The 22,877-nt window shown below is 34.8% G+C and overlaps 1 protein-coding gene across 1 annotated transcript in view; it reads left to right on the forward strand.

The window, feature by feature from the left end:
- Positions 1-22,877, forward strand: part of LOC123538511 (dnaJ homolog subfamily C member 10-like) — a 42,426-nt gene that overhangs the window by 10,011 nt on the left and 9,538 nt on the right. The window contains exons 3-18 of the mRNA XM_045322668.2: positions 640-805; positions 1,794-1,844; positions 3,622-3,707; positions 4,472-4,597; positions 5,084-5,249; positions 6,629-6,672; positions 7,231-7,356; positions 8,028-8,117; positions 12,670-12,789; positions 14,709-14,820; positions 15,718-15,860; positions 17,167-17,283; positions 18,526-18,627; positions 20,454-20,609; positions 21,490-21,626; positions 22,167-22,368. Of these exons, the coding sequence (XP_045178603.2) occupies positions 640-805; positions 1,794-1,844; positions 3,622-3,707; positions 4,472-4,597; positions 5,084-5,249; positions 6,629-6,672; positions 7,231-7,356; positions 8,028-8,117; positions 12,670-12,789; positions 14,709-14,820; positions 15,718-15,860; positions 17,167-17,283; positions 18,526-18,627; positions 20,454-20,609; positions 21,490-21,626; positions 22,167-22,368 (1,944 nt within the window). The remainder of the gene's footprint in view (positions 1-639; positions 806-1,793; positions 1,845-3,621; positions 3,708-4,471; positions 4,598-5,083; positions 5,250-6,628; positions 6,673-7,230; positions 7,357-8,027; positions 8,118-12,669; positions 12,790-14,708; positions 14,821-15,717; positions 15,861-17,166; positions 17,284-18,525; positions 18,628-20,453; positions 20,610-21,489; positions 21,627-22,166; positions 22,369-22,877) is intronic.

Genomic DNA, 22,877 nt, shown 5'->3' on the forward strand with positions numbered 1-22,877 from the left:
CCGGTCACTAAGAGATATATAACAGCGGTATCCAAAACTGGGGTTGCAAAGTACCATTCTGGGGGTGAAAAACACCCATTTGAGGGTTTATGGGAACACTGCTTGGTTTCACTCTATATGTCTTTGGTTACAACCTGTGTGTCTTTGGTTACAACCTGTATATCTTTGGTTACATTCTTAACAGTTTAAATAGAATTATTCTTGTTAATTACATGTAAGTATTCTAGTTTTGATGTTGTGAATCATTTCTTTATGAATCAGTCGCTTTTTGAACAAATGAAATTGTGTACTTTATGAATGAATGAATTATTCTATGTTTTATGTTGTTGATTTATTTCCTTTTTAAAACTTGATCTATATTGATTAATCATTTTCTTTAAAATACAAAATGTGTTGAATTAATTTCCTTTGTACAATATTTTTTTTCCCATTTTCGCATTAGAGGATCAAATTGACTTTGATTCGTGAAATTTTGTCAGTATATGAAATCAGTGTTGGCAGTCAGCACAATCCTGCAAAAAAATGTCCTAGGAAAGATTTCAGTCGCTAACTATTTATCCAGTAGCTGTGTCCCTGCATGGCCAACTTTAGTCACAAGAAAATATATGTATAATTAAATTCTATAAATATTACCAATAGGATGATCCTGAAGCCCACAATAAGTTCCTGAAGATTACAAGAGCATATGAAGTGCTGAAGGATGAAGACCTTAGAAAGAAGTACGATATGCACGGGGAGGAGGGACTCTCTGAAGACTTTGGAAGAGGAAAATATGAGAGCTGGAAGTTCTATGAAGAAGAATTTGGTATGTATACTGTAAAAGCAGAAATTTTAGGGAGGGTTTAATTTTGGCTATATTCGTGAAGCACTATATCTTGCAGAAATTAATCCTCGCATAAATGTTTACCCTAATTATAATTCAAATTAAAGTAGGATACCATTTTAACAATTTCGCGAATATTAATCCTTGTGAACATTCTCAAAATTTTAAATTCGTAAAATTTTGGTCCAGTGAAAAAATGTGCTTTTATGTTATTGTAAAGCTGCAACCTGTTACAGATTTTGTTTGGTCAGTAAGATACTGGAGACAGGGATATCCATAGACTGTTTTTGTTTAAACACAGTCATCCATTGATTTTAAAGAAAGCTGCCGGAAGAATAAGAACAAAAGTTTAAAAGCCTACTTTCTGATTATTTAATGCTCAGCTTTGAGTGTTTTTGACCAGACTATGTAATCTTTCTGGCAAAGGGATTTTTGGCTGCTATCCTGTCATTTTAAATTATTTTCTCCAAATCAGATGAAACTGCCTTGTTCAGAGATTGAGAGATTGACAGTATTATGTGTACAATGTACTTGTCTGTGTTTGAATTGCAGCTCTGACAGTAATGATATAATTATACATGTAATGTATAATATATTTTTTGAGTAAGTTGCGAATGAAATTTCTCAGGAGTGATATGAATTTCTGCAAAATGATCACTATAACTTCATCTGCTTGTTATTAAAACATTTAAGTATGATTTTGAATACATATATGCCAGGACAGGTTTGCAAGTTGCCTTGCAGTCAGGGTAGAATTTGCTTGCTCCCAGTCTTGAGGCACTGTGTATGCCTTCACAGGGACTACATTCTCCCATGACCCTATGCTGCAATCAAAAAAAAAAATTCCCACACCAGTAACATAATGACCATGATTTTTCAGTCACAGCAGGTACATGTACAATGTCTTCATGTTTGAGCAGACTTATTGTGAAATGCAAAATGAAAAATGATGTATTATTCACTTTTACAGGTATATACGATGATGATCCAGAGATTATCACATTAAGTCGTGCAGATTTTGGTAAGTTATGTCAATATAAGTTAGCGTACATCTATATAAGAAAGTCTTACAATGAAACTTGTATATAAGACCACAGTTGGGGAAAGGTGGAAGCTGTGTTTAGGACTATAGTCTTAAACCACAGGTTAAAAAAAAGCACTGCATGTTTAAATTTGAAAAATGCTTTCAGAAACTGTGATTTTGAAGTTTTACAATCATGGGAGAGTTATGTATTTGGCTATAAAGCTGACATTTTCAAAGATATTTAATTTAATATATACAAAGGTATTCTACAGCCACCCTCGGAGACCTTTAAAATGATGTTTAGTTTGTGTCTAGATCTTGCAAAGTAAGGCTGCAATTAGCTAGAAAACATGTTATGGACTAGGGTGATCAAACAGTGGTTGTCATTAGATCCAGGTGGTCTGTTTTCATAGGTTGGCTTGAGCACAGGTCTGACTGTTTTTACATTCTTTTTCACAGCAGCCTGTATCAGAATTCTTCCCACATTTTGAGGTTGTACATTACAGAAAATATTTACATTACCTTAATCTATTGATTTGAATGTGGCAACAGATTGTTTTAATAGTTGATATGATTGTATTTCTATACTATTATATGATAGATTTCTAATAATTATGGTGCACTGCTTCTATCTACGGCAATTACAACAGACAATATATATTTATACATAATTATGTATGAAACAGCTGTTTAATACAAGTATAACTAACTCTCTGTGTCTAGGCTCAGCCATTTTGATCTGATGTCTTGGTATTTGCAGTGTAAGTTATGTATTTAATTAAGGTGATAATGATTTTGGGCCTCGGGAATATTTAAAATGCCTGTATTTGTACATGTATAACCTGTTGTATATTGACATGTGAGCCATGCCATGGGAAAACCAACATAGTGGCTTTGCAACCAGCATGGATCCAGACCAGCCTGCGCATCCACGCAGTCTGGTCAGGATCCATGCTGTTCGCTTTCAAAACCTATTACAATTAGAGAAAATGTCGGCAAATAGCATGGATCCTGACCAGACTGCGTGGATGCGCAAACTGGTCTGGATCCATGCTGGTCGCAAAGCAACTATGTTGGTTTTCTCGTGGCATGGCTCATGTTATTATTAAGTTACTAAATGATACTAATTAGATGTAATCTGACTTCAAATGCCCAGTCATAATTATAACATGATGGCAAACTTTGCCAATAACAGAAAAAAAAATAAGTCTCAGTCAATATGAAGTTTGAGTACTTTGATTGACTATATACTTGCCTATTAAAGAACCAGTGCTTTTTGTTTATTTTCGTGCTGAAACCATTCAGAAAAGAATGCCAATATTGTATCTATGTAAATTACCCAATTCTGTATGTAGAAATTTTTTTAGTGTATGGCAATTTATTCATTAAAATTTTGACTTTTCGAGAAAATGTCAGGAAACAACTTTTGTATGTAAATTTTGCAGTGGAAAAAAGTTTATGTTCTTGTTTTACAACATTGAAATCATAGATATTTCATAGTTTGATTCTAAAATTTTTGCTTGACATCAGGGCAATAGGACTATCCTTATTGCAAGACTATTATGAAATTACTTACTTAAATATCATTTATATTTGCGGCTTTCTTGGTGGCGGCATCAATTTACCAAATTTAATCTCAATTAACAAATAAAATTACTGTTTGTTTAACCTTTGAACAGTTGAAATCCACACATGTTTTTGACCAAGACCTCAAAATTTCATGCTTACAAGATTGAACTGTTTCATAGTAAATTTTAACATTATATTGTTACAGAAATGTCCGTTGAGGGCACAGAGGATGTTTGGTTTGTCAACTTCTACTCACCACATTGTTCACACTGTCATACACTGGCTCCAACTGTAAGTTATCTCCCTTTATTCTGTCATCTTTAAACAGAGTTATGTCCCCTAATTGCTACCATTTAGACTGATTGTGTAATTTCTTGAAGATTTGGAAAAAACCCAGAACACTGAACTTCAGAAGAAGATACTTAGAAAAGTGTTTTGAAATATTTGGAATGTGTGGTGATGGTTCTAAATAAAACCTGGTGCTGACAGACTGGTAATGTTATCAGTAACGATAAGTAAGGAATTGACAGCATAGTTCCAGTTCTCCACATACTTGTTGTAGAAAATAGCTCCACATACAACCCACTGTAGAATATTGATTTTTGAACAGACTTTCAGATATAATGTATAATTGAGCCATCCTTTGAGAAAACCAACATAGTGCGTTTGCGACCAGCATTTGCACAGTCTGGTCAGGATCCATGCTGTTCACTTTAAAAGCCCTTTGCAATTAGAGAAACTTTTAGCAAACAGCATGGATTTTGACCGGACTGTGCGGATGCGCAGGCTGGTCTGGATCTATACTGGCCGCAAATGCACTATGTTGGTTTTCTCATGGTGCAGCTCAATTATGTTAAAACTATGAACCTTATAATTATGTGGTATTAAAATTACATATTCACAGTTTATTATACTGACATTTTGACACTAAGCCTACGTAACATAGAAAGGTGTTGAGTTAAAAGGTGTTTTTAAACAAGTACAATACCTACGTAATATTTTATTGTGAGTAAATATTTTAATATATGTGTTAAATATATATGTTAAATTTTCAGTGGCGAGAAGTTGCCAGGGAGTTGGAGGGTGTGGTCCGTATAGGGGCAGTGAACTGTGAGGATGAATGGCAGTTGTGTAGAATGCAGGGGATCAGGTCTTACCCTTCCTTGATGATGTATCCTGCTGTAAGTTAACTTTAAAGGCACAATATGTCCTACATACATCCTGCTCTAAATTTAACTCTTACCCTGCTAAATTTCTATAACGAACTTGTCCATTTTTCAATTTCGACAGTACCGTTAACTGTTAAAAGAGGTACTTACCAAAACGATACTACAGACTTCATCAGCCAACTAATCTCCTATCGTCTTGTTCTCATTCAGAGAGTATGTTTTATTCCAAAATTTCTGACAATTTGCCCAGTCCTAGACCCTTAAAAATAATCGGAATTGATTCTATTCATATTTAGATAGAAACAGCAATGACTAAACCCTAGTGTTGTTTTGTGTTATTAATTGAAAATACAAAAAAAAAATTAATAGTATCAGAAATATACCAAGCTTCAGAAAAAAAAGTTGAAAATTGTCAGGTCTAAGGATATTGGACTGTCCCTAAAATATCAGGCAACTTTGTTCTTTAGTTGCATGAAATGTTGACATTATTTTCTTCAGAGAGAGAAGTACTATGGTGACAAGACCAGAAAGGAACTGGTAAAGTATGCATTGAGACATACAACTGTTAAAGTTGCAGAATTATGGAAGGGTAACTTTGACGATGTGGTGACCAAAAGTGACAATGATCTCCCTTGGTTGATCTCTTTTTGTGGAGATGGTGGAGGTAATTAAGACAATGTTTACTCATATTATTAGTAAAAATATAGAAAAGAACCTTCATTAGCCCTAACTATAAAAAGGTTTTGGATTCATGTAAGAAAATAGCTCTGAAAAGATCCTGAAATAATTTGAAAAAGAATTTTTTTACAAAACTTGGTACATGGATAGTAATGTGGATATGCCAATAATTCTAAATACTAGAGAATTTATCTTTAAACTGGGCTTATAGGTGGTAGATTTTTTTTTTCTTTCAAAAATATGCAAAGCTTATGTACTCAACATTATACAAGAAACTTGTACATTATTATAAACAATACACTTTATGTACATACATGTAAGAGGCATAATTGAATATTAAACCAATACTAATGACCTACATCGAAAACCTCATTGTGGTCATACGTTTATAGTGGTCACATTCAGTCAGACCCTTCAATGACTGCTATAACAACTTCACCAAATGACTCAAACGTGGTGAAAGAATGCCATCAGACACACTGCCTTTAGTAAAGTTGTCACAGAAACAATTAGCCTCAATACTGCAGTCTATGAATTCATATCTTGTGCTGTTTCTACTGGGCTAATTGTTGTCATAAGAACCAAATTTTTAGATAATGTAGCTTTCATTGAAGAGTCTGCCTGAAAGTGTTAGGGTTATAGATAGATGGTGATTGTATCAGATTTTCAATGTGGAACATTAACATTGGTTAGAGGTAATGAAATGTGCAGCACCTCTCAAACCCCCTGGCACCGGCTTAAGCGGAACTCAATTACACACCTATTGAATGGACTCCTTGATCCCAAAGGACCAGAAAATATAACAACACTGAATCCAAAAAACACACACTGTTCACATGCAAGTAAAGAGAGGGTGTTTTTTTTTTTTTACTAAATACCAGATTCCTCCTCTTTGTTTCATGGAAATGATGATTATAACTTTCAGTTCCAGTTTTGACACCCTTTGAAAATACCTGTTGTTTTATATTGATAAATTTGTTTTGCAAATGTTTTAACAATGATTTTAATTTACTGTCACGGATGCATAAAACGTTTTACTGGCTTGACAGTGTTAGTGAGGGTCATACTATTTAAAGGGTCATTATATAGGGTCAGACCAGAAGGTGACCATACTATACAAGGTCACAATTTTTACAGGTGACTGTGAATGTGGAGAACAAGTCATCCTTTTAAATAAAATAAAATACATTTACATTGGTTAAATTAAAAAAAAAAAGTAACTTCTTCTGACCCAGGTGTACTGTAAAGCTTCAGTATGGCTCTCAATTGCTTTAAAAAATGCTTGGATAAAAGTAATAGAAGTTTCTATATAATTATATATATATAACAATCATGTGTTTATTCAGTTAATGTTTATTGTTTTAGATTGTTTGACAAGTAGTACGGCTCTTAAAGTTGCTGGAATTTTGGTATGTAAATTTTTGTACGTAGTTAACCTAAAATGTCTGTAGAATTACTGTCTCGCGTGACATAATTATCTTAAAGCAGACTACCCTTTAGATAGCCAAAATGTATTGCAAATATACAGTTAGAATAAGATAATATGCAGTCTCAGTAATACAGTGTGATACACACAGTTACTGGCTCTGTTATTAGAAAAGTTTGAAGGGGCCTCCATGGCTGAGTGTTTAATATGGTTGACTACAGATCAATTGCCCCTCATTGATGTGAGTTCGAGCCTTGCTTTGGGCGTTGAAATCTTCATGTGAGGAAGCAATCCAGCTGGCTTACAGAAGGTCGTTCATTCTACCCAGTTCCCGTTTGTGGTGAAATAAAGCACAGAAGGGAACTTGGGGTCTTCATCATCTGAAGCTGGAAAGTCACCAGATGACCTATAATTGTGTTGGTGTGACGTTATATCCAACAAAACAAAACAAACAAAAGTTTGAACATTTTTGTGAAGTCACTTTTTAAAATTTGTACATACACTAATTGAAACCTGAACTGCTATTAATTTAATTTTGTAGGATGAGTTAGCGAATGTTGGCACAATGGATTGCCATGGCAACAATGCAGATCTGTGTGAATCACTAGGACATGAGTATGGCACTGTGTTCTATCAAAATGGAGAAGTGAAGAAAGGAGAAGGACTGGTATGTTGGGATATTCTTAGAAGTTTTCATCATGCGAAAGAAAAAATGTGTTGTTAAGGCAATTTTATAGGCATAAAGCTGCATTGTTTTGGCCACGATGGGCTATTTCTTGCGGCTATGAATTCATTAATTTCAACTGTGGAAGATATAATGAGTAGGAAGTTTGTTTGTTCTTTTTATTTAAGTTCATGACTTGATGCAACCATAGAATTAACAAGAATTAGTTTCACACGGATTAGTAATGATTTCACAGTATATGTAAAGTGATGTGGTATTTTCTGCAGTTTTCTTTTCTAGTGACTTTCCTGTGTTAGAAGTATTTTATTCTACCAATTCTGTTTTCAAAGAATCTCTGTTGGTCCTGAGATTGCCAGTTCTTTCACAGTAACCTGATGTTGCCAGTCCAAGTGAGTCAAATTTGCCATGTTTTCAGGAAAAAACTATACTGGTTGCTAAGGAGATTGTTTATCAAGTCCTTTCACCATCATCTGATGGTGTCATTCCAAATGAGTTAAAATTGCCTGTAAAATATATGATTGAATTCCATGTTTTCAGGAGGTAACTACTTTGGTTGCCAAGGAGATTGCAAACTGTTTCACAATTAGCTAATGTTGCTTTTCTAAGTGAGTTGAAATTGCTTGTAAGATACATGATTAATGTATATTTTTCAGGAGATAACAACTCTGGTTGCCCAGGAGATTGCCAATCAAGTCCTATCACAGTTACCTGATGTAACCATTCTGGATCAGAAAAAATTCAGTGTAAGTTATATAATGTGGTTACATAAAGAGCTGCTTGGGCGACATAGATGTTTTGGGGTGGGGGTGATATGGTGATATATAGAAGTGAACTTTGTCTGTCGGCCAGTTGATCGGTCCGTTGGTTTTCGTGGTTTCCCGACAATAACTCATAAAAGGCTTGACGTATTTAAATAAATTTTGGTACACAGGGGTAACATCATAAAATACAAACCACTAGTATATATCTTTTGCAGGACATATGTTTGTGGATTTCTACTATTAATTACAACAGGAATGCAAATTTTTAGCTCGACTATTCAAAGAATAGTCTAGCTATTCTACTCACCCTGGCGTTGGCGTCGGCCTCATACCTTGGTTAAGTTTTTGCATGCAAGTACATACAGCTATCATTTAAAGGCATATAGCTTTGAAACTTATTTATTATTTTTCTAGGTCAATTACCAACCTCACTGGGTCAAGTTCCATAACTCTAACATGTATTTTGAGCAAATTATGCCCCCTTTTGGACTTAGAAAATTCTGGTTAAAGTTTTACATGCAAGTTACTATCTCCAAAACTAAGGCAGACATTGAATTGAAACTTCACATGTGTCTTCGGGGTTATAAAACTAGTTGATAGCACCAAGTCCCATAACTCAGACCTTCATTTTGGCCAAATTATGCCCCCTTTTGGACTTAGAAAATTCTGGTTAAAGTTTTGCGTGCAAGTACATACAGCTATTACTAAAAGGCATATAGATTTGAAACTTATTTTTGAGTCGGCTAAACGATGAAATCGTTTTGACGAGTCCTTGCTATCCAGCGATTCTTTAAGACTAAATGGACCAAATAACACAGTGAAGGGATGTAGTTCCATTAGATTTCTCAAACTTCAAACAGTTCACTGCATGAATGAAGTTAAGTTGTGTGAATTCCCTTTGCTATGACCAATATACGATGTAATCTGTCATATTTATGACTTGTAATTGTGCAATACTCGAATGTAACTCATTAAGCATAAATGTGCATTTTATGAATTGCGCAGGCTTACAAAGCTTGCGTAACATCCAGCGAAAGACAAAAAAATAGTTCCACAGGGCTCCAGATAAGATGCGTATTAGCGTAAATTACGTATAGAAATAATGCAAATACGCATGTCTAATAATTTCTGAGCGTATAAAAACGTATATAAAATTACAGAAATGCACACAATGCTATTTTAAAAACAAAATCTGAATCGTCTGGATGCGTTAGGTAACATAGCCGATCCCGATCAGCCTTAATTCTCCCACATTGAACGTATACACGCATCGTATGATTTCTATAAACTTTGCGTGGGTTTCTACACACACACATGAATTTTGCAGTCAGTAAACGGATAAATTATCGGAAGAAGAAGCTCTTACTGGTTTGTTTAGTTACTACAGATATTAAAAATGATTTTAATTCTTATTTTTCGAGAAATAAACAAATCGACGAAACATTAAATTGTATTTTCTTGTAGTTTTTGAAATCGAAAGTAGATCGTCTATGTTTGGCTGCTTTCACGAAACAAAACAACTTTTTTATGAAAAGATTTAAATAAGAGGTAATTTAACCGTAAACTTCAATGTCAGATACTGCCAATTGCTGCTAAATGTCTTCGTATCATCACAATTTGTAAAATATATTGTTGAAAATGGAGAAAAGTGTAATCGTATCCGGATATAATATTTTGGGTATATATCGAGCTATGTTATGAAATTTTAACATTCATGTAACATACATGATAGATATTATTGTAACAGAAATGATTCTAGAATTTATTTTTATTACACCTACATATAATCTATGTCAGACTGGTATTCTAGTCCTGAGGCATGATCTGAAAGTAAAAAGATGAAGTGAAGTCATACTTTGGATATTGTAATACTAGAAAGAATCTAGATCGTAACCTTTCTGGAATTTTGACTGGTTTGGATAATTTGCTTACGATTCTGGTTCGCAAAAAAATGAAACCGTCACCCATTCTGCTTTTCATGATGACACATGGCTTGATTTTTGCAGTCAGTAAGCGGATAAATTATCCCGAGAAAGAGCTCTTACTGATTTGTTTAATTACTACTGATTTTAAAAATGATTTTATTTCGTATTTTTCGAGAAATAAACAAATCGGCGAAACATTAAATTGTATTTTCTTGTAGTTTTTGAAATCGAAAGTAGATCGTCTATGTTAAGAGTGCTTTGACGAAACGAAACATTTTTTTTATGAAAAGATTTAAATAATTTCACCGTAAACTTCAATGTCAGATACTGCCAATTGCTGCTAAACTGTCTTCATATCATCACAATTTGTAAAACATATTGTTGAAACTGGAGATTTTGGCGGTATAAAAGAAAGTGTAATCATATCCGGATATAATATTTTGGGTATTAAATATCGAGCTGTGTTATGAAATTTAAACATTAAAGTAACAGACATGATAGATATTATTGTAACAGAAATGATTCTAGAATTTATTTTTATAATACATACATAGAATCAATATCAGACTTATATTCTAGTGCTGAGGCATGACCTGAAAGTAAAAATATGAAGTGACAGTCATTCATTCTTTGAATATTGTAATACTAAAAAGAATCTAGAGGTAATATTTAGAAATTGAAACATAAAATTTTCAGTTAGAAATCGCACCAAAGGCTGTATCAAGGGTCTGCATTTTCAAAATTTCCTTGTGGTGATACCCCAAACCCTAATTGCAGGAGGGGGTATCCTCCCACACCCTCCCCCCATATTGCCACTTTACAGTTTGATACATTTGCCCTTTTACCACCTGCCACGATGCCCATTTCAAAATCTGACTGCAGTTCAAAGCGGGAAGGAACACCCTTCCCTCCCCAAACCCACCCTGCTACCGACCACGTAAAAATGGCTCAAACATTTTTTCAGCCCAGTCTGGGCCTGTCAGTCTACATGAATCAAAACAGATAATTGAAAGTACATAGACTTGGGGACTACTGACATGGTTTTGAAGGGGTTAACAGGTCTGAAATAGAATAAATGATGGTTTTAACTAAAAAAGAACTGCATTTATTAATATTGGTTATCTTTTCCGAAATTGGTAGCTAGTCCGAGTAACTTCTCTCAGTTTCAAATGCGCAATTTTCCTGTCAGTGTAAACATTCATGACACTATATATTGACACTCAGCAACACTTACATATCTTTAAACGCAAAAGTAAGTATACTTTAAATTCACATCCCTTATAATATGATTGAACAATACCTAGCGTGTGACACGGTTATTGCCAGGCCCCTTATCTGTAAAATATCTGAACAGTTCTTTCGTCCATCCATTACAAATTGTATGTGGCAATCCGCGCTATAAAATTTCAATATATAAATTTTCATATTCAAATTTTATCATGTGCGAATATATACCAGCCGATAATTGCATGTTTTGGTAATGCCGGAGGCAAATGTTTACTGGAAAAAATATTTATAGTCATGGGCAGTATCTTAGTGTCACCTGTCAAGTTGTAGTTTGTACTTTCAACATTTATATTTTTGCGAACCACTCTTCAATTTTAGAGAAATATATTGGGTTTAAATACTTGTATAATGTCAATCAAAGTTTTACTAGGCATCGATTGAATATCCATTTCATCTATTGTAACAAAATCTCTGTTCAGTTGGGGAAAAAAAACTAAAACCAAACTGAAACTGGTAGACTATACTACCAGTACATCAATCATTAGCCGACTCTCAGGCCCTTCAGGCCTTTGATTTCTTTTTCTAGATCAATTACCTACCTCACTGGGTCAAGTCCCATAACTCTGACAGGTATTTTGAGCAAATTATGCCCCCTTTTGGACTTAGAAAATCCTGGTTAAAGTTTTACATGCATGTAACTATCTCCAAAACTACTGCAGATATTAAATTGAAACTTCACATGTGTCTTCGGGTTTATAAAACTAGTTGATAGCACCAAGTCCCATAACTCTGACATGTATTTTAGGCAAATTATGCCCCCTTTTGGACTTAGAAAATCCTGGTTAAAGTTTTGCGTGCAAGTACATACAGCTATCATTTAAAGGCATATAGCTTTGAAACTTATTTATTCTTTTCCTAGGTCAATTACCAACCTCACTGGGTCAAGTTCCATAACTCTTAACATGTATTTTGAGCAAATTATGCCCCCTTTTGGACTTAGAAAATTCTGGTTAAAGTTTTACATGCAAGTTACTATCCCCAAAACTAGTGCAGATATTGAATTGAAACTTAACATGTTTCTTCGGGGTTATAAAACTAGTTGATAACATCAAGTGCCATAACTCTGATATGTATTTTGGTCAAATTATGTCCCCTTTCGAACTTAAAACTCTTTTGATATTTAACATTTTGGGTAATAATTTCCTGCTTCTGTGACAATATTTCGAATAGTCGAGCTTGGCTGTCTTACGGACAGCTCTTGTTTGTTTGTCCTTTAACTTTATTTATTATTGCAACCATAAAAAAACAAACAAATAACCCAGGAGTATTTATACTTTGAGTGGGACTTTAAAAGACATTTTTCATGTTTTTTCTTTTTACAGGAGATACAAGAAAATTTAAAGAAACATAAAGATTTACCCTGGTTGATACATTTTGTTGAAGGAAACGAGGGCAGACATCTAGAACTGAGGAAGTTGCCAGCAATGCTGAGCAACCTTAATGTATGTTTTTAGCTCACCTGTCACGTAGTGACAAGGTGAGCTTTCTTTGATCACCCTTCGTCCGTCATCCGTCGTCTGTGCGTACGTGCGTCAACAATTTCATGTCTGTACCATAGTGGTTTCATTTATGATTTTATTTTAACCAAACTTGCACACAACTTGTATCACCAAAAGATCACAGTTCCTTTCTTGAACTGGCCAGATCCCATTATGGGTTCTAGAGTTATGGCCCCTGAAAGGGCCAAAATTAGCTATTTTGACCTTGTCTGCACAATAGCAGCTTTATTTACGATTTGATTTTTACCAAACTGGCACACAACTTGTATCACCATAAGATCTCGGTTCCTTTCTTGAACTGGCCAGATTCCATTATGGGTTCCAGAGTTATGGCCCCTGAAAAGGCCAGAATTAGCCATTTTGACCTTGTCTGCACAATAGCAGCTTCATTTATGATTTTTTTTTTTACCAAACTTGCACACAACTTGTATCACCATAAGATCTCGGTTCCTTTCTTGAACTGGCGAGATTTCATTATGGGTTCCAGAGTGATGGCCCCTGAAAGGGCCAGAATTAGCTATTCTGACCTTGTCTGCACAATAGCAGCTTCATTTATGATTTGAATTTAATCTAACTTGCACAAAACTTGTGTCACCATAAGATCTCGGTTCCTTTTTAAAACCGGTCAGATCCCATAATGGGTTCCAGAGTTATGGCCCCTGAAAGGGCCAAAATTAGCTATTTTGACCTTGTCTGCACAATAGCAGCTTCATTTATGATTTGATTTTAACCAAAGTTGCACATAATTTGTATCACCACAAGATCTTGCTTCCTTTCTTCAACTGACCAGATTCCTTCATGGGTTCCAGAGTTATGGCCCCTTAAAGGTCCAAAATTGGCTATTTTGGCTTTTGCAGCCATATAGAGACTTCATTTATGGTTTTATTTGATACAAACTTCCAAAATATCTTCAACAACAATAAATCTTGGATTCCATGACAAATCAGATCCAATCGTAGGTTCCAGAGTTATTTTATATCTGATTACCTCCCCTGATTGTAATCAAAATGGATTTATATCAGTAAGTCCTATAGGACTTATTTGAAATTTCATTATTCTTATTAGTTGGACTGAGACAATCAGGGTAGATAACTATGAACTGATTTTATGTCAAATTACCTCCCTTTATTTCAAATTAAAATGGGTATATCTCCATAACTAATGAAGATACTGATCTGAAATTTCATTTATGTCAACAGATTTATTTGGCAGATCCTTCTTTTGTTCACTTACAATATTTTTTTTTTTTAATTACTTCCCTTTTACATTACTATAAATAGCTTATTTTTAGTAACTTTTTTATTATTGGCCGTAGGGAAAAACCGAGACCACTTTCCTGTGGTACAACATGGATGGTACCTCCAATTTTTAGGTGTTTTTTGACATATCTATACCTTGTAAGATTTTTTTTTTCTTTTTGGTTAAATTTCTTCGCTTTGTTGTTCCTGTCCTTTGGACTTAGATATTTTTTCTGAGGACCTTCTTGTCCTCAAGTGCAATGATAACAGGTGAGCGATATAGGGCCATCATGGCCCTCTTGTTTGTATTATTCTTTCTTCTCAGTGTAAAACCTACCTACTGTCAGTTGTTTGTTTATAAAGCTTAGGGAACACTGGCAAGGATAACAGGATTTACAAATTTTCAAATATTTGTTTGTTTTTTAATCCAATGAACAGTAAACCTTAAGTTTTCCATGCTAGTTTATTCTTATGTACAATAAAAGATTACTTTAAAACATGAAAGGTAGTTCCTGTAAATTTAACAGATCTTTATTATATTACAGCCATGCCATTCCTTGTGGTATCTCAACATAATTGTGGAAATTGAAGTCAGTGTTTATGTTTTTTTGTTTGCTTGAGCAGGTTGGTAGAATTGACTGTGAACTAATGAGAGGCATGTGTAATGACCTACATATCAACAAGTTCCCAAGTTTTCTTGTCTTCAAACAGTCTGGGGGATATGAAATCTATTATGGTGAGTATAAAATTACAAGCTAAGTCGTATAAATGTTGCATATCTAGGTGAGATTCATAGGGGGTACCCAGACTTTGATAAAGAAGTGTGTAAAAATGTACAGGTAGAACAGGGGTAGGCGCTAGTAGTGGTGTAAGCTGTGTTTGTTTTGTTGGATTTTAATGAAATTTAAATGAAGATCCTTTGGAAGCATTGGATGCAACTAAGTGTAATATAAGCATACTTGGATTGATTGTTTATTATGAGAGTTAATGAAAGCTGTATTGCCCCAAATGCCCACTCACACCAGCTTTAGTGGAGTTTTATTACATAGATATTGAATGGACTTTATGATCCCAAAGAACCATAAAATATAACTACACAAGTCAAACAGACACTATTCAGTTCATACAGAGACTTGCCAAGTTTAAGAGACCCCTACTAAGATGTTTACAAGTGACAGTGCAAGTGAAAGCTAGAAGCATACAATTGAAAGTAATTGAAATTTACAGCAATCATGAAGAAAATGGCCTCAGAACACCCAGTTTTAATATAATAACACAAGCAGCTTTTGTTCTATGCATACTTTTCACTCCCAATCAAAGATTCAGATTCATATTTGCATTATGTGTCCAATCCAATATATTTTTTTATTTTATACATTATATTTCATATTGGACAATGCAACAACATCGATACTTAATCTCCATGTTACTTAAACAATAAAAGCTGAGATATGTTTGGACTCCTAACTATCTGAAAAAAAAAACAACCAATCAGCTTGTCCAGTATGTATTTTTGCATAGATACTCATCCAGATATATTGTTTTGTACAGAACAATGTTGAATAACCTTGTAATAATGTTGACCAGAAGGTAATGTTTTGACTATAACAATACACAATTTCTCTTGTTACAGGTAGAGTTACTGCCCATGATGTAGCAGCTTTTGCGAGGGATGCCGCAGTTATAAGACTGGAAGCGTTGGGTCCAAAAGACTTTGATTCTCGTAGAGCAGGACCTGCTAGTTCACAAGTTTGGTTTATAGATTTCTTTGCTCCTGTAAGTTGCTATTGACAAAAACTATGTTTTTTTGTGTGTGTGAGGAGTTGGGGGGGAAGGATTATAGAAAGATTTGGGAAGAACTTATTACTCTGCCTTTTTAACCCATTTTTATCTCGACTATTCAAAGAATAGTCTAGCTATTCTACTCACCCTGGCGTCGGCTTTGGTCACACTTTGGTTAAAGTTTTGCATGCAAGTACATACAGCTATCATTTAAAGGCATATAGCTTTGAAACTTATTTTTTCTTTTTCTAGGTCAATTACCAACCTCACTGGGTCAAGTTCCATAACTCGATGTGTATTTTGAGCAAATTATGCCCCCTTTTGGACTTAGAAAATCCTGGTTAAAGTTTTACATGCAAGTTACTATCTCCAAAACTAATGAAGATATTGAATTGAAACTTCACATGTGTCTTTGGGGTTATAAAACTAGTTGATAGCATCAAGTCCCATAACTCTGACCTGCATTTTGGCCAAATTATGCCCCCTTTTAGAATTAGAAAATTCTGGTTAAAGTTTTGCGTGCAAGTTACTATCTGCAGAACAAATGCAGATATTGAATTGAAACTTCACATGTGCCTTCGTGGTTATAAAACTAGTTGATTGCATCAAGTCCCAAAACTCTGACCTGCATTTTGGTCAAATTATGTCCCCATTTTAACATTAAACTTCTGGTTAAAGTTTTGCATGCAAGTTACTATCTCCAAAACTAATGCAGATACTGGATTGAAACTCTATAGATATTTTAACATTTAGGGTAACATTTTCCTGTTTCTGGGACAATAATTCAAATAGTCGAGCATTGGCTGTCTTACGGACAGCTCTTGTTATTAACAGAAAAACCCATAATATTAATATTACATCGAGTTTTTTTTGTGTAAATTGAAGTTGATACGTTGGTTGTATCGGCATTTATTCAAAACAAGATCTTTTTATAAAGTTTGTAAAATATATATCATCATAGTTTTGAGCAAGGAGTGTTTACCTATATGTGCCAGTGAAGTCAACATCAAAATAATGGAGTGTCCTATGAAGGTTGTTGGAGCTGCCAACAATTTAACATATTAACCCTGCTCATACTTTCCATCGATAATGTGTGGTAGGATGCGGAACAGTACAAGTAAACAAGTGCAGCCAGTCAAAAGTTTAGATGCCTGAAAAGCTCTGCCTTTGAGATAGGTACTTTCGTTGGCTTTGGGTTTTAGTTCTATCAAAGAAAAAAACATTTGACTTTAAACATGATAAACTGTTTGATGTGGAATCTTTGTATTCAGTATATAAGAAATAAAGTGATCTTTTTCAGTGGTGTCCGCCATGCATGCGGCTTCTCCCAGAGTTTAGGAAAGCAGCGAAGAATTTTGGAGAAGTTGTGAATTTTGGAACTGTAGATTGTACTATACATCCTAATCTTTGTAGAAATGTAAGTTGATTTGGATAAAAACTGATTTTAATTGTATGTTGATAAGCATTAAGTTCTGTGGATTCAAAACATGATATAGATTTGGTGTTGTCCGTGCCTCCATCTATGCATCTGTCCGTCTGAAAAAAGTTTGACGTGCCTAGCTCAAAAGGTATTAGATATAAATTGATGAAACCTTGAATAAGTCTTTATCATGATATGAACTTGTGCACCTCCTATTTTTTATCTGGCTCCAACCCCTATTTCCAGAGTTGCGGCCCCTGAAATAGTAAAAAATGCACATTTTCACCTTGTGACACGCCTAGCTTAAAAAGTATTTATATAAATTGATGAAACCTTGCATGAGTCTTAATCGTGATATTATACAATTTATTTAACCTGTCAAAAACTTGTTCCCGGCTTTCATTATATTCTGTTTACGCATAAATAAGATTAACATGAAAGCCAGAAACATGTTTTGACAGGTCAGTAAAATAGTACAATACAGACTTGCGCACCTCCTATTTTTCGTCTGTCTCTGCCCCCTATTTCCAGAGTTATGGCCCCTGAAATAGTAAAAAATGGACATATACACCTTATGACGTGTCTAGCTCAAAAAATGTTTCATATAAATTAATGAAACCTTGCGTGGGTCTTTATCATGATATGAACTTGCGCACCTCCTATTTTTCATCTGCCTCCCCCCCTCTATTTTCAGAGTTATGGCCCCTAAAATAGTCAAAAATGCACATTTTCACCTTGTGGCATGCCTAGCTCAAAAAGTATTTGATGTAAATTCACGAAACCTTGCATGAGTCTTTATCATGATGTGACCTTGCACAACTTTATTGAGATTTTAGCGCTTATTACAGAGTTATGGCCCTTGAAATGGCCAAAATAGTGGATTTTTCATTTGTGATGCTCATAGCTCAAAAAGTATTATGGCCTAGAATAATGAATCCTTTATATAAAATGTTTGTTGAGTCTGTACCCCCTTAAGACAGCAAACATTTGAATTATTGCCCCTTTGTGACAAAGGCACCAGTGGGGGCACACCCTGTGTCCTACAGTCACATTCTAGTTTTCTACTTCGCGATGGTTCAGTTTAAAAAGGCTTCACTTCTAGAGTACAAAAAATTCATGTTTACACTGCAGTATTTTGTGGAATTAATTTATATTCTGTATTGGACAAAAGTTGCATGCATTATCATGTAAAGAAATAAGATACTTCTGTTTGAGCAGTTAATTGTTTTCTGTTTGCAGTACAATGTGAGATCTTACCCCACCACAATATTGTATAACCAGTCTGTACCACACCAGTACCATGGACATCATAATGTACACTCTATGGTAGAATTTATACAGGTATGTAACTTATTCCTAGCTTAATTATGTCTCCCACCACACAGTGATGTGGGAGACATATTGATTTACTCCAGTCTGTGTCTGTGTGTCTGTGTGTCTGTCTGTCACAAAGCTTGTCCACACTCTAAGTCGAACATTTCTCATCTGATCCTCACCAAACTTGAACAAAATGTGTTTGACCATGAGACCCCGGCCAAGATCGATAACTAGCCAAATCCGCCCAGGCACTTTTGAATTATGGCCCTTGAATTACTGATTGGATCCATTCATCACAGCCATCGAGAAAAACTAGACATTTTTCAATGGGGTCCATTCATCAAAGCCATCGAGAGAAACTAGACATTTTTCAATGTTGCAGTTGTGGGAGACATGCGCTTTTCACAAAAGCATCTCTAGTATTATACATTATTAGCTCATCTGATTTTTTGAAAAAAAATGATGAGTTATTGTCATCACTTGAGCGGTTGTCGGCGTCGGCGTCTGCGTCGGCGTTGCCTGGTTAAGTTTTATGTTTAGGTCAGCTTTTCTCCTAAACTATCAAAGCTATTGCTTTGAAACTTGGGAGACTTGTTCACCATCATAAGCTGACCCTGTATAGCAAGAAACATAACTCCATCTTGCTTTTTGCAAGATTTATGGCCCCTTTTGTACTTAGAAAATATCAGATTTCTTGGTTAAGTTTTATGTTTAGGTCAACTTTTCTCCTAAACTATCAAAGCTATTGCTTTGAAACTTGGAATACTTGTTCACCATCATAAGCAGACCCTGTACATCAAGAAACATAACTCCATCTTGCTTTTTGCAAGAATTATTGCCCCTTTTGGACTTAGAAAATCAGTTTTCTTGGTTAAGTTTTATGTTTAGGTCAGCTTTTTTCCTAACTATCAAAGCTATTGCTTTAAAACTTGCAACACTTGTTCACCATCATAAGCTGACCCTGTACAGCAAGAAACATAACTCCATCCTGCTTTTTGCAAGATTTATGGCCCCTTTTGGACTTAGAAAATATCAGATTTCTTGGTTAAGTTTTATGTTTAGGTCAACTTTTTCTCTTAAACTATCAAAGCTATTGCTTTGAAACTTGCAACACTTGTTCACCATCATAAGCTGACCCTGTACAGCAAGCAACAATAACTCCATCCTGCTTTTTGCAATAATTATTGCCCCTTTTGGACTTAGAAAATCATTTTCTTGGTTGAGTATTATGTTTAAGGCAACTTTTCTCATAAACTATCAAAGCTATTGCTTTAAAACTTGCAACAGTTTTTCACAATCATAAGTGGACACTGTACATCAAGAAACATAACTCTATCCTGCTTTTTGCAAGAATGATGGCCCTTTTTAGACTTAGAAAATCATGAGTAGGACAATATTTCTATTATACAAAAAAAATCAGATGAGCGTCAGCACCCGCAAGGCGGTGCTCTTGTATTACCAGTAAGTACCACACCAGGACGATAGACATCTACATGTACACAGCATGATAGAGTTAAACAGGTTTTTAACCTATCCCACCACAATATTATACAGCCAGTCAAAGTAGTATGTATTTGGAGTGGTTTCCAACAAAGAAACATGTTAGACTCACTTATCCACTTGTTCAGTATGTTTATTTTTGAATGGATACTTGTCTAAATATTTCAGCATTTTGTTCAGAACAATGTTAAATAACCTGGAAGTCTTACGTGCCGTTATGATACCAAAACTAATATTTAAAAACAAAACAAAACAAAAAAAACAATTGAAGTACATTTTGTGAGATTGTATGATTTGTTATTTTCACAAAAACTGCTAAATGAATTAAGAATTGTTTACATTTATTGTAGGACACATTAAACCCACCTGTTATAAAGTTGGACAGAGCATCGTTCAGAAGACTTGTTCTACAGAAAGATGAAAATGTAGTCTGGTTGGTGGATTTTTACGCTTCATGGTGTGGACCTTGTCAACAGTTGGCTCCAGAATGGAGGAGATTAGCTAAGGTGGGATGTTATAAAAATTCCATATAGTATTCATTTTGTAGGTATAGAATTGGGTCCTTACAGCAGTATAGGTTTGGAAAGTCCAGAAATACACTTGAGACCTGAAATGCCAGCCTTTTGACTTACACATTTTATTGTTGTTATGTTTTGTTCTTGGGCAGATGTCCTTGCTGGTGATTTAACAGAAGATAATAGGCTTGATGCCATTTGTTCTCCTCTGCTGAACCTCTGATTCAGGTAGAGAAGTTGTCAATTACTTGCAGAGAACAAAAAATCTAGAACACTGGGGAGGTTAACTAGCTACTATAAATGAACTAAAACACTGCTGAAAAATAGAGTATTAAACAAAATTCTAACTAATATGAACACGTTTTTTTCAGACGTTGTTGTATTTAGGGGTTTTAGATAAGTTTGTGCAAATGAGAAGTGTAGCATGGTGATGTCTATCAGAAAACACCATATTTCTAGCTTTTAGGGGATGGTCACATGTAGAGAAACACTCATCACATTATACTGTGAAATCATTTAAATTCGCTGGCATGAAATTTTGCGCAAATGTGAAGAAGGACTGTTTCGCGCGGGCGTTTATTCGCGCATTTCAATTTGAGAAAGGAAACAATATAATAAAAAAATAATAATAGCGCGGTCTTAAATTTGCGCATTGGTCCTAGCGCGAAATACGCGAAAATTCGTCCTACGCGAATAAAAATGATTTCACAGTATGGTATTTCAATGCAGATTTATGTACAAATTGTACCTGAATGTTCGAGAGACATACCAATATCGGAATTGTTTCTCCTGGCAGTTCTTTTCATGATCAAATGTCAGCAGTTGCTGCAGTATCCAATCTCTCCTCACAGCACTTTTATTTGAATTTCAGATGTTAAAGGACACAAAGGATGTGTTTGTTGGTATGGTCGAGTGTCAGGAGGAACAGTGGTTATGTTCAGATCAAGGTGTACAGTCATACCCTAACCTCAGGTTGTACCCACCCAAATCTAAAGGAGGCTCATACTTGTAAGTGCAATAAACTTTGTTCTTTCAAATTAAACTCATAAACATTGAACGTAGTCTGGTCTCGGGTTTCATAGTTGTGTTTGGTATTTGTATGTGACTTTACACTATGCAGTGGCCCGAAACATACACATGTTTCGAAATAAGCCATTTTAAGTAAACTTACTCACATTTGTTACTTGAATTGAAGAAAGCCAATTTTTAGTTTTTGCAAGCACTATTTGGCAACAGATGCATGATTTTACACTTTGGTTATAATTCAAAACATGGTGCCAAATCAGTCTTTTATACAAGATTCTTATTTAAGGTAGGCTCTGTGATGCCAGTAAGCAGTGAATGACCTTTAATTACTGGAAGATGGGTAGGTGAAAGGTCAAGGTCATTGCCATGCTTAGTGTTCATATAGGTGTATCATATGATGGTACTGGTCATTCATCCGAGAATGGTTTATGATCCTCAGACTTGATAGGCACACTCCTTTGGGGATATTTTGCTTTGCAGATAGTTCTCTTGTTTTAATAAAAGATTTGTTTTCTGTTTCAGTACTTACAATGGATGGCATAGAGATGCAGAGTCATTACGTGCATGGGCTTTTGAATTTTTACCTTCAAAAGTGGAAACCATTACTTGGAATAAATTTCAGAATAAGATCATTTCCAGTTCAGATGCTTGGATTATAGATTTTTATGCGCCATGGTGTGGACATTGTCAAGTTTTCCGTCCAGAATTTGAAAAAGTAGCAAATGTAAGTATTAACCTTTAGCCTGCTGCCAACAAGAGATTATGCCTTTGCGACCAGTGCAGACCAAAATCAGCCTGCACATCCATGCAGGCTTCTCATGGTCTGTACTCTTCGCTATTCAGTCAGGTAATTTTCAGTAAAGGTTAAAGTTGATTGATTTGTGTAATATACTTCTGCAAGTGAACTTACTTTTGGTTTATGACTAATACTGGTTTATATGTGTAATATCATAAGAAGGTTTGAATAATGATCATGGTTGACTGGTTTAAGGTAGTTCTGCAGATTGATAAACTGGAAAAAACGGCATAATTTCATTTATTTGTGTAATGTAGAATAATGCCATATTCAGCATACGGGATTGAGAATCATTTAATTAATTAAAGTCAGCCCATGAGTAAATTTATTAAAACTTAAACTTTACTATCAGAAGATAAAATATGATGTTCAAAAGACATGTTAAATGATTCCAGATGTCTTAACATTAGTTTGAAGTGGTAGTTCTCTTTAAATAC

The sequence above is a fragment of the Mercenaria mercenaria genome, chromosome 18 (genome assembly GCF_021730395.1).
Source record: "Mercenaria mercenaria strain notata chromosome 18, MADL_Memer_1, whole genome shotgun sequence".
Taxonomy (NCBI): Eukaryota; Metazoa; Mollusca; class Bivalvia; order Venerida; family Veneridae; genus Mercenaria; species Mercenaria mercenaria.